Below are 11,830 nucleotides of genomic sequence, written 5' to 3' on the forward strand. Positions count from 1 at the left end.
CTCACAGTGCTGTCCTGTGCAGTGGTTTTAACTGATGAGTACGGTAGAGTCGGAGTTAAAGCGGCAAATAGAGGAGTTGAAGGCTCTCACCTTCAAGCTGCAGGATCGAGTAGAAGCTCTGGAAGCCGGGGTCTATCACCGTGGTGATAGTGTTCTCTGTAGTAGTCTGCAGTGCTATATAAGCAGTTCCAGCGTCCTCTGTAGGTTCGAAGAAGAGAACACGACAGGTCTGCTCTTCTGGCTCCACGAGCACCCGTAGTAGTCCAAGGGCTAGTGCTGACGCCTCGCCATGTAGAGGAGAGAACTCTGTCATTGTAACTACTCCCAGTTCGGGGAAGCGGAGGAGGAGGCAGCGGCGGCGGCCTTCTCTCGAAGGTACTGTGGTTGAGTGTTAACACCCATCCGATTACAACATGTTCGGGTTGTCTCAGATGAGGGTGTCCGAATGTGTGAAATGATGATGGTGCACGGCGCTGATGCCAGGGTCATTTCCCGGACTACGTTGGTGTGGCTGAGGAAGAGCGTCTTTGGTTGTTTCCAAGACTGTGGCATCTTCAGAGTTCACATCGACGCTCATCCTAATTCGTGGGAATTCTCCGTGCGTGATGGTAGAGATGGCGAGCGGAAAGAGGTGCACAGTCGGGATCGGGTTATTGAGGTTATTAAGGAATTGGAAAGGCCGGTGCTTGTCGCTCGAGAAGTATGTACTATAGAGGACAGTGAATGTGAAAGTGCTCAAGAGGCTGTCGTGTCGCCGACCAACGCCATAACATCGGCAATGGACGACGTCCAGGATTGGATGATGTTAGATTGATGACAGGCTACTCAGCCTGGAGCCTTTGAGTATCGAGCTGCGTGTGTGTGCGTGCTGGGGCACTCTATAGTAACTATAGTAGAGCTGCAAGGAGACAGGGGAAGAGGTTTTTATACCTATAATTTTTGACGAGTAGTTGTTCTTCATGGTCGTTGCTTGAGGAAGCGTTGTTGTGTTTTTGGATAGACATGAGTCAATGCTTCGCTAGGGCCTTATGTGAAAGCCACTGCTTCTGGAACTATTATGTTCTCAATTCCGACCCTTGAGATGCTAGTTTATATTTTGATAGTAACCCGTAGGTGGTCGAAGTGGCTTAGAACTTCGCGGTGGTGAGGGGGATGCGAGTCAAATTCGGCTCTATTCGCTGGAAATAAAATGACCCTATCTGTCGCGCCTATCTTGGCTTGGAGTAGGCGGAGTTGCCCGACCGCTGTTGGTTATGATTGGTCGTAGTGCCTGGGGTTAGTCTTATGCTACTCATGGCCATCGACTCGCTCCAGCGGCAGCTTGGTGAGGTCAGGCGAAGACTGGATACGCTGGATTCGGGGTTGGATGGGTTGAAACGTAATCGAGGGGGTCCTTTTGGGATCTGTTGGATAGTATTCTTTGATGCATACAGTGGAGATGGGCAGAATTACCTCACGGACCGTTACGGCTCACTCTCCTCCCCCAACGATCGAGTTGTCTCTGCAATATTCGTATACCATTCCTTTGTATAATCGTCTTAATATAGATGGGCAGAGTTACGTTACGGATCGTTACGGCTCACTCTCCTTCCCTAACGATCGAGTTGTCTTTGCAGTATTCGTATACCATTCCATTGTATAATCGTCTTACTATAGATGAGCTGAATTACGTTACGGCTCGTTACGGCTCGCTCTTACGGTTACGACTCAATCACCGTATCGTAAAATGACGGCTCCATAACGGGTCTTACGGAGATGCTGAGGACAAAACGAGGACTGATCATTCAAGTCGCCTAAATCTACTTCATGTGAATGCGCATGCGTAGACGAGACCGGCTCGGCAGTCTCGGGCCAGCCTGGGAGTAAGACGGACAGAATTTGAAACGGAGACGAGTGGTGAATGCGAGACGAAACGTTACTTTCTCAGCGGTTCGGTTGAATCCGAGCCACCAGTAATGAGTTTAACAATTATTTGAGCTATGGTAGAGTGCCTTACAGCGAGTGTTCCACCACAATTCCGAAAAGGCAGTTCAGCGCCAACCGTAAAGTCGTAACCGTAAACTGCTTACGCTATGCACACGGTAACGGGAACCGTAAAAAACCGTAAGAGGCCCATCTATAGCCTGGAGGTGCGGGCTAGGCGGTAGTGGGGAGAGGAGATGCGATGAATTTAAGAGTAATGGGCGCCCGAGCAAGCAGTTTCATAATCTATCACATCGGATGATTCATGGTAGGTAAGGTCGAGGAGGCTGAGGTGATGACCGAAAGCACACTGGTTGAACCGGAGCCAGCCGCGCAGTCGGAGCTGCTCGAGGAGTCGACGATCTCGATGGAAGTTCCCCTCAAGAAGCGGCGAGGAAGAGGAAGGAAGTCTGGTGGAGTGATGGGAGGTGGTATTTCGATTTCTCGCAGTTTTTGGTTTTTCCGCGAGTGATTTCACACTCGTAATGGAAGGGTGTTCGCGGCACAGTTTAGGATAGTGTCACCTAGGCAGCGCTGTGTTGTAGGGTATGGCAACCGTAGGGTATCGTGGACCACGCTGTACTTAATATTGTATATATGTGTGTATATACACAGGCGTATGGCGGACTCGGCTTTTCATCCTCAGACGAGTTGCTGAGAGTCTGCAAGTTGATGATGTTACCTACCAACAGAGAGCCTGAATCGGATTTCGCTGAGGTGTGGCTGAGTCGAAGTGTATACAGGTGCTTCTTCGACCATCCATGCTTCCGTAAGATGGCAGAGGGTGCATTGTGGGACTTTCAAGTGAGAGACCGCTCGACGGGGGAACGATTCAATGTGGAGCAGAATGAACGGATAGGAGACATCATTCGCTCCGTGGAGGACCCTGAGGTCATTGCGATAGAGCGGACAGAGGCTGCTGTGGAACGCGATGAATCTCATGAATCTGATAGTTGGACGGACGGGACTAGATCTGTGGACCCGGGAGATGGTGGCAACACTGGAGGGGAGGTGGTTCCCTGTATCGTCCTAGATGGAAGCTCGGAGGGCTCTGTGGCGGAAGAGTATGGGGACGACCCTCTTCCTCCGGGTGTCTTAGATTACTCCGAGAGCTGAAGGATGAGGTTGAAAATGCTCATAAGACTTCTGGCAGTCTGGGGTGGGGGACTTCGGTGTTGCGAAGTCCGCTAGGTTATATTTTCCGATCTAATGGAGGTGATTTCGAGTGAAGGTGTTATTTGACTTGTTACTCTAACAGTTTTTGGTTGAACCAGAGCTGCTGTCGGATGGGTTATTCTGCAGCTGTTTTATCTGATAGCCGTTCTCCTATGACTCTATCTGTACTGCTCTCCACGAGCTGCGTCGAGTCTCGGATGCAGCCAGCGGCTGCCCTGCATGGACGGTCTGGCCTGGCTTCGCTGTGGCCGCTACTATTTAGTGCATCTCCCGAGACTTGCGTGTACATCAGGGCGTCAGAAGGCTTTCCTTACACGACGATGAGGACTGAATACAGGGCCCTAGGCACCACCTTCACCCAAGTGTTGTCTTTTTTTTAGTCAGAATCTGCTAGACGAACTCATCATTCGGTCACCCCATTTTCGATGCCATTATCCCATCATCTGCAGCGGCTGCAAGGATCTCGCCCGAGAAGACGTCTGTGATCTATACGGCTCTTACTGGGGCTCTTCTACATTGTGTGCCTCTTGGTAGCCATCTTCCTCAATGGTTACAAGCTACCTCTACCCACCGTAGGGCAAGTGGATCAAGCCCTACATGCTGTAGGTCGCGTCTGAGCAGGAGAAATAGTCCCGAACTCGCCTTGTGTATCGATGCGAATGATGTAGCTATTCACTATGCCGTCGGAAGAGTTCTTACGAGTAGTTGAAATGATGGTAAAGTAAGCTGCACTGTTGCTCCGACCGGCTAGGCAGATCTGTCCAGGGAGGAGACGTCCGGGTAGTAGGTGTTGAAGAAGACGGCAGAGTTTGAGTTCTCTTCGCTGGTGCCTGCAGCTCATGCTCTCTCTCGGATACCAGTTTAGTAAACTGAGTTTACTTTGTACGGTTAAGAATGGATTCAGAGACCAGGAGCTTGTTGTTGGAGTGGATGCCTCACGCAGGCCTTTGGGATGCTCTTTCTAGCAAATTCCCTGCTCTTACTCCAGTAGAGACTGTATTAGCAGTGGATGCTGCTGCTGCGGAGTTTGGGCATCTCACTCTAGTTGAACAGTTCGACAGTTCTATACGAGAAATCAGAGCTGCTGAGATAGAGAACATTGGGTGGCTGAGTCCACTAGAGTTGGCAGTGTTTAGTCGTGATGGTTTGAGTTATTTCTCCACCACATTTTCCGGTGCTTGTTTTGTCGCAGGTCGAGTCAATGAGTCCTTCCAGAATGGTGTCGGCGTTGACTCGCCCTACCGGGGTCGTACCGATCCTCAATGATGCGGCCCAGGGTAGAAGGGCCGCACAGCGACAACCAGGTCGGCAGGTCGGAAGTCGACATGCAAGTGCATAGGGAAAGAAGTATATTGGACTGATGTTAGCATTGTTCTCAATATCGTGATACTGAGCTGCGTTGGAAGTGTGATGAACTCGATGTGGGGGGATCTCGGCTGTTGTAAGGCTGTAGTGGAGAGGACGGGATCTTCTCTCTTGAATGTGGGTGTGGTTAGCTCACGACTTCGCTTACGACGGGCTATCGTAGAGTGTGGCAGGGAGTATCTTAGGAAGGTTGTACTTTCTCGCATGGCTGGTGAGGCAGTGTCACCAACTGACTCGAGCGAGAGAGTGAGCGAGGAGAGCTCTTCGCCATCAGTACCAGGTGAGGGTCTACTCGCTGTACCGCTGGGTCTTTTAGTACGTTCTGAAGTTGATGCTGCTGAGCGGTACAGTACTCATTCTGTGATGGCTCTCCTCGAGGCCTGTGTATGGTCCTCCTCTACAACCTCTTGTGATTGAATGTGTGTCTCTGGGTTTATCTTGACAAGCCTCGATGGTGGTCCAAAGCATAGCCCCTTTGACTCAGCCATTCTCTGTGCCGACTGGTGGAACGGATCTCTTTGCTCTTAGAAGTGGACGACTCAGTGACGCCCGACTCCATCGGAGGTCTAGATGGGATTGGTAAACAAGTATCGCAGTGGGAGTTGGAGATGGAGGCTGAGAGGGAGGTGGAGGAAGCTCTAGAGAAGCAGAAGAAGAAGGAGCGTGGTATACGAGGAAGTGAGCTCTCTTGCGCTCGATCTCGGCGATGGATGGTATCGTGCCTAGAGAAGTCTTCATCGAGCTCCGACTCGAAGCTTCGAAATCTGCGCTCGAAGTTTGGTCTGGAGCCCAGCCCGGCAGCTACCCCGAGTGAGGAGGACTCTCCCGGTAGTAGTAGCAGCGGATCGGACCTCGAAATTGAGGATGTCGCCGAGTCCAAGCCGGTGAAAAAGGAGCTCTTCCACGGTATTCCTAGCGCGGCTGAGGTGAGGGATCATTCGGAGTGTCCGCCCTACTGATCGCACTTAGAATATCCCTGCGGCCACATCATCGTCATCGGATACTCCGCATCGCGTATTGCTCACTGGCCGCTCGTTGGTCCCAGGGCTGGGCGGCGTCAACCGCAAGCGACTGGTAGGAGGGACAGCATTGATTCTAGCCGTGCACTCCTCGTAGAAGGGGTCCTCGACGGGCTCTCTTTCCCCATCTAAGAGGCGCCGAAAGGCCCTATCGAGGAGACAGAAAGGAACGCTGCAGCTGGGATTGCATGGTGGAGAGGATACTGTTGAAATTAAGGATGGAGGCGAAAAACGTGTACGTCCAGCAGTGGAGCTCATCGATTCACCGGTCTTCATTTCAGGCCGTTGTCTCTCCCGCTGATCGGCGGTGGCCTCAGTTCGAGTGTCCCTTCGCGATTTGGGATAAGCTGTAGTTCGATCGGGCATTATTTCGAGCATCCGGTATTCTTCCATGGTAGGTTCCCTTTTCAGAAAGAGGGAGTGAAGTTCCTGTGGAATCGGTGGAGAGAGGGGTCGGGCGCCTTGCTGGCCGACGAGATGGGACTGGGCAAGACGGTGAGGCGTCTCTGAGATGACTGTGGAACATTCTCCTTGAGTAGATACAAACTACAGCGTTCCTCATTAGTCTCCATGTTTCGGGTATTTTGAGATCGACGCTGGCCCGAAGTGATTTCAAGGGGGTCCTTATAGGCGTCATTGTAGTGGCAGGTACGCATGCGGGAGTAGGAGGCGACACGAGTTGTGGTGGTGTCTTGATCATCTGCCCAGCAACACTCGTCCAACAGTGGGAACAGGAGATCCTCTCTTGGGGAGGAGGTGGGTGTCTCGGCCTCCTTGTTGGTGATGTATCTGGCAATTCAGTTGACTGTGGTCTACGCATAACGGGCTGGACGAGCGGATCGACAGTCGAAGAGAAGAGAGAGGCCGCTGAGGAGATGAGTGAGTGCTAGTCTGACGCGCATTCGTGCAGTAAAACCGCGGTCGTTTTTCCACCAGGTGAATGTAGTGGGATTCTTGTGGTTTCTTTTGAAGCCTATCGCCGATACTGTGGAGATATCCTCTTTGAATATGTCTGGAGTGTCTGTGTGCTCGACGAAGCGCAGAAGATTCGGAACCCTGACAGTGGCATCACTCAGCGAGTGAAAAGGATGAACACTGTGAGAGGATATATTCCGGTTTGGAGCTGTGGAAATTCGGTGGTCGTCAGCCCCATCGTATTGCACTGAGTGGATCACCGATACAGAACTCCCTACGAGAGTTGTGGTCGATCTGTGACTTTGTCGCGCCTGGGAGGCTGGGTTCCCTCCCAACCTTTGAAGAGGAGTTGGCCACCCCAATTGAGAGGGGTACGTCCGCCTCGGATGCCCCTCAAGCGATCATCGTGGATCACAGGCACTCGGCCCAATGCGAGCCCAACAGCTACGACTGCAGCCTATCGATGTGCCGTGGTTGTCAGGGACCTTACCATGCCCCTCATTCTTAGGCGGCTCAAAGCCGACGTGCAGGACATCCTCGCCTTACCGCGGAAGAGTGAGCAGGTGAGCTCATTAGTCGCCGCTCCACCACTCAAAGGCTCGTCGTAGGTGTTATTCTGCCACCTAGCTCCAGAGCAATTCGAGGTGTACTGTGAGGTCCTCAGTAATGTGCGTTGCACCACGGGCTCCTCCATCCAACGCCGCTACGGTCACAGCCGGAATGAGCGTAGGCACTGCTGGATCTCGCCTTTGAGATGCCTCCTCTGTCAGGAGGCAAAACCACCCTTCCTCCGGAGTCGCTGTTCTACCTTGGTATTCTTCGGAGGATATGTAACCATCCAGACATGCTACTCTATCCTGGTGTGCAAGCTGATGGGGGTTATGGCTCCGAACAACGCAGCGGGAAATTGTCTGTATTACTCAAGGTAGGGCTCTCACGGTCGAAGACCCAAGCTGATCAAGTGTGGCCAGATACTGGATAAGTGGGTCCCGCAGGGTCATCGAGTTTTGATATTCTCCCAAACACTGGGTATGCTCGATATACTGGAGCGGAAGGTGGACGAGAAAGGATGGACCTGTTCGCGAATGGATGGTTCGACTCCTGTCCGTGCCGATAGGGTCTTCTTTGAAGTATTGCAAGCTCCATATCCTTAGGTAAAGGATAGGGCTCATATCGTGGATGACTTCAATTCGCCAGAAGGACCCCAGCTGATGCTATTGAGTAGGGATCTGTGGGAGCCTAAGCTGTGATAGCCGTCGTGCTTTGCAGGTACGCGTGTTGGAGGCGTTGGGCTCAACTTGACAGGAGCAGACCGGATAGTCATTTTCGATCCTGATTGGAATCCAATGACTGATGCCCAGGCTCGAGAGAGGGCTTGGAGGATTGGACAGAAGAATGAAGTCCTCATCTACAGGCTCATTGCGATGGGTAGCCCCTATACCTGCCTCTTTTGACATGTGCTCGGATGTGCTCGAGTGATGGTACTAGGTACAGTAGAGGAATCAATGTATAAGAAACAGATCTTCAAACATTACCTATCGCAGAAGATCCTCTCGGACCCTAGGCAAAGACGTAAGTTTCTTATCGATTCTGTCGAGCGGCAATTTCCGCTGGACAGCGATGATCAATCAGGTGCCGAGTACTGGAGTGGGCTGGAGGAGCTGTTCAGGACCCCTCCGGAGCCACCTGGGTGGGCCCCTCGAGACCGCGGCTGGATCAAAGAAAAGTGGCTTACAGGACTTCTGGCTTGTAGCTAATGCATATTCAATAGGTACGTCTTAACTCGGGAGCAATCGTACTCTGTGAAGGGCTCGCCGACCCCAACGCCTTCGCCGTCCGAGGAAGGTGACACTTCCGAGGAGCCAGCATCGAACGAAGGTGATCGATTATCGACCACCATAGCGGGCATCTAGGCTCCCGTTCAGATAGCGGACCTTCCTTGGAGGCTCAGCAGCTCATAGGGTGTATATGGGATCAGGATCAGATCGAAGAGCCTCAGTTGGATAGGTCACAGGTAGCAGGAAAGCTGCTGTGTTTCCGAACTGGTGTCACTGTATCGTGCAGGTAAACGAAGCTCAAGCTACCAGGATTGCGGATCAGGCATTAGCTGCTATCCGGAGGAGTCAGGATGAGGTTTCTAATTACCCATCTCATGTAAGACAGTCTCTTAAAGATCCCATCCGGTTACTGGTAGAGCTCTCCGTCTGGGTGCCAGGTGCCGACATGGACGGGTAAGACCGGACAAGCAGGGGCCATGGCTCAGAGTATGTCACTACTTGCCGATGTGACGGCTGAGGAAGAACCCGAGCAGCGCGGTGAAGCCATGATGCCAGGAGCGGCGAAGTAACTGCTGAGAGTTGTTTCCTAGTACTCTCAATCTTAGGTCATCCGTCTCATCGACTATAGAGTCTCGTATCATGGATCATCTCGTCCGATTTCTCTCCTCTCGGTCGTACTATGCATCTTCTACTAGCGAGCTACTCGACGCCATGGATCGATACGTGCCTGCGTGAGTAAAGGGCGTTGGCGATCGAGCCTGTCGGATCGAAATTTCTTCAGAACTCACCGCAAGCTGTTCCGACACATCTTACAAGAAATGTGTTGCTTCCAGCGCTCGGACCGAGGGCAAGGCATTTGGTCACTGCGAGAAGAATATCAGCCGGTTGATAAGAAAGGCTCTTGACATCGTCACTGTCATACTAGTAATTCATGATTTGAATAATTTGTATATTGTGAGGTACAATAGATCACATACCACAGTAAGGCTCTTAAGTTCTATATGAACGCAGTTAGTTGTATCGGGCGGTTTCCGAGTGGAACATTGGAGTGGACGAGAGGACGCCTATCCCAAGCTCAAGTCTATAGTTCAGCAGTTTCTCGGATGACAACTGTTGCATTTGGTTTGCGTTTATCAAATCGCGAGTTGAATTTGTCTCAGAGTAACGAGAGAAATCACCTCTCACATTTCTCAGAAATGTCTTATCTGTGATAATGAGGAGCGATGAGTCGACTAGATTTGGCACCGTTTGCTACTGAGAGTTTGGTACTTCCTCTTTGTGGTTCAAGATGTTATTTGGATGAGCCATTAGTCGAGAATTTTTGGTTGAACCAGAGTTGCTGTCGGATGGGTTATTCTGCAGGTATTTTATTTGATAGCCGTTCTCTTATGACTCTATCTGTGCTGCTCTCGACGAGCCATGGAAACCTGCGTCGAGTGTCGGATGCAGCCAGCGGCTTCCCTGCATGGGCGGTCTGGTCTATCGCTGTGACGGCTATCGTTTTATTCATCTCTGTTACTGTTATATTGTATCTTTTAGTACCCTTGCTATGCGGAGTGTGGAGGCATCGCAACACTGTGGTAATATTCCGGATGAGAGGGTCTTCGGTCGTGCCAGATTCGCTCGTGCGTTGTCTGAGATGGAAATGTCCTGAGCAGAGTTATAGTTTATATCGTAAGTGACAATAAATTATCATTGATAATTAAGTCATAATATAACTATGGTTATGAAGTTCGCAACTATAGTGTGTGAGATGAGAGTGATACCTCATGGAAATGATTGCGAGATCACTCGGGCGACTGAGCACACTTCGAGTCGAAGTCACAATCAGTGCATTGCTCTACCTGCGTCGAATTCTCCGACGCAGGTAGGGCAATGCACTGATTGTGGCCGAGCAATAAGGGTACATCGGGAGACCTCTTCCGAGGCTGCGATGTGTCGGGATTGTCTCCAGCAAGGTGTGAGGAGAATGAGCGCGGTAGAGTTTGGGTAAAACTGAGAACTGAGAGAATCTTGCACCTTGCATGGTCCTTCCCGGGGTATTGTTGGAGTAGGATTGGATACATTCAGACTTGTCAAGAGAAGGAATCGGCAGCTGTAGCAGCTCTAGAGAAGAACGCGACGGAGCGTTGTGATGAGGTTTGCAGTTTGGAACGCCTCTCCAGTAGGCTACTGCTCAGCAATAGCTATTGCTTTTGCTTCTTGGATGCACATCACGATGGTCTTTGGTCGGCCCGCAGGTACTTACTTTCGCATTTGTAGTGTCCGTGAGACTGCGAAGGAGCCTAGTAGGGGAGAGGATGGGGACGTGAGTGATGATGTTTCTATTGCAAAAGAAGCTTCCACCGATGAGAAGGTAGCAATGTTGTCATCAGCACTCGTAAGTTGGTACTGTGGAGTCAGGTCGCACATCTTTGTGAGATATGTATGCATGGATTCGCGACCGTAGTTTTTGTACCCTGTGGTCACGGTGGACTCTGCGAGGGATGTGCTAAGGACTTGGTAATAACGACCACTCGATGCTATATGTGTAAGTATTGCCTAATCGAATGAGGAGACGATCGACTCTAATCAGGTCGGGAAGGTATCGAAATGCTGGGTCTCATTCGAAGGGCGGGTGGTGATGAGGTGCTGCATCCTATTCCTCCGAGTCAGTTGCATCGTTCTGAGGGTCGCTCCGATGGAAGTGGCACATCTTCTCGCGGCTCCACTGATCGTGGTCTGATTGAGGAGGCGTTGCCACGGATGGAGGATGCTGAGAGTCCTGTGAGCATGTCCGCGCCCTCGGTCGCGATTGCCAATGGGATCGCCACGTTTTCGATGAGCTTAGCGATTGAGCCTATCACTGTTTAAATTGACGGTGTCAATCACCGTAGTACCTCAAATAACTGGGACCATTTCGCATAAGTCCCTGGTAAAATTCAGTATGCTTTTCGCGGTTGCCGTTGCTGCTGCATACTTGTTGTGTCATTAGCGAATTATTCTCTCCGCTTATTCGATTTAGAGTTGCACGGGCGCCTTTGGCCCTGCGCTCACTTTACTTGTACTATCTTTGCTTTGTGGTCCATCAGGGAGCCAGAAGGCTTTTCACATTATAAATATCCGATTTCTACAGTCATTCACTAGATAACCATGTCTGGACTGACGTTTTGCTGGCTTGCGACCAGCAATGGTGCGAGCTACACACCAAAGCATCCCTGGAATGTGTTCTACTATCAGCATTAGAGCCCTATCGTACTGGAGAATTTCTGTATAGTACTTTTTCTACTTTCCTTCTCTGCACATTGTGCAGGGGCCAAAGAGGAGAACTGAAAGCCATAAGGCGCTTTCCTCCTAGCGTAGCCCCTTGTGTTGGTTAGGAGCTCATCGTTGATGGCTCATCATTCAGCGCCACATTTTCAATGGTTCTATCATGTCAATATCGGCAAGGGTCGCTACGACCACCGAGACGTCCCGAGCAGATGTCTGGCATCTGTGTTGCTCTTACTAGGGCTCCTTTACATTGTCAGGCTCTTGGTCGCCACCTTCCCCTATTCATACTAGCTGCTACTATCACCGAACGAGGGGGATGGATTATTAGCCTCCCTAGCAGGCACCTCGTCTCCTGTGCAGACA

At 51.1% G+C, this 11,830-nt stretch overlaps 4 protein-coding genes across 4 annotated transcripts; all 4 read left to right on the forward strand.

The window, feature by feature from the left end:
* Window positions 1–34: 34 nt before the first annotated feature.
* Window positions 35–3,175, forward strand: Pmar_PMAR029050 (hypothetical protein; the record flags this gene model as incomplete). Its single annotated transcript, XM_002775897.1, has 4 exons — window positions 35–143; window positions 1,268–1,378; window positions 2,235–2,390; window positions 2,609–3,175. 4 exons carry the CDS (start codon window positions 35–37, stop codon window positions 3,076–3,078), a joined length of 846 nt encoding a protein of 281 aa, XP_002775943.1. The 3' UTR covers window positions 3,079–3,175.
* An 857-nt stretch (window positions 3,176–4,032) lies between these two features.
* On the forward strand, window positions 4,033–4,404 carry Pmar_PMAR029051 (hypothetical protein; the record flags this gene model as incomplete). Its single annotated transcript, XM_002775898.1, has 1 exon — window positions 4,033–4,404. The coding sequence occupies one exon, from the start codon at window positions 4,033–4,035 to the stop codon at window positions 4,402–4,404; it is 372 nt and encodes a 123-aa protein (XP_002775944.1).
* A 303-nt stretch (window positions 4,405–4,707) lies between these two features.
* Pmar_PMAR029052 (conserved hypothetical protein) lies at window positions 4,708–9,297 on the forward strand (the record flags this gene model as incomplete). Its single annotated transcript, XM_002775899.1, has 25 exons — window positions 4,708–4,783; window positions 5,032–5,181; window positions 5,230–5,429; window positions 5,473–5,577; window positions 5,620–5,757; window positions 5,804–5,871; window positions 5,921–6,017; window positions 6,062–6,128; window positions 6,171–6,278; window positions 6,324–6,401; window positions 6,459–6,619; window positions 6,670–6,808; window positions 6,855–7,000; window positions 7,046–7,163; window positions 7,208–7,362; window positions 7,409–7,540; window positions 7,592–7,658; window positions 7,707–7,865; window positions 7,926–8,127; window positions 8,209–8,315; window positions 8,363–8,451; window positions 8,502–8,591; window positions 8,653–8,780; window positions 8,821–8,946; window positions 8,997–9,297. 25 exons carry the CDS (start codon window positions 4,708–4,710, stop codon window positions 9,118–9,120), a joined length of 3,030 nt encoding a protein of 1,009 aa, XP_002775945.1. The 3' UTR covers window positions 9,121–9,297.
* A 638-nt stretch (window positions 9,298–9,935) lies between these two features.
* On the forward strand, window positions 9,936–11,551 carry Pmar_PMAR029053 (hypothetical protein; the record flags this gene model as incomplete). The annotated part of the gene is made up of 5 exons (XM_002775900.1): window positions 9,936–10,082; window positions 10,286–10,455; window positions 10,478–10,571; window positions 10,619–10,745; window positions 10,791–11,551. The coding sequence occupies 5 exons, from the start codon at window positions 9,936–9,938 to the stop codon at window positions 11,066–11,068; spliced, it is 816 nt and encodes a 271-aa protein (XP_002775946.1). The 3' UTR covers window positions 11,069–11,551.
* Window positions 11,552–11,830: the final 279 nt, after the last annotated feature.

The sequence above is a fragment of the Perkinsus marinus genome (genome assembly GCF_000006405.1).
Source record: "Perkinsus marinus ATCC 50983 genomic scaffold scf_1104296955288, whole genome shotgun sequence".
Taxonomy (NCBI): Eukaryota; Perkinsozoa; order Perkinsida; family Perkinsidae; genus Perkinsus; species Perkinsus marinus.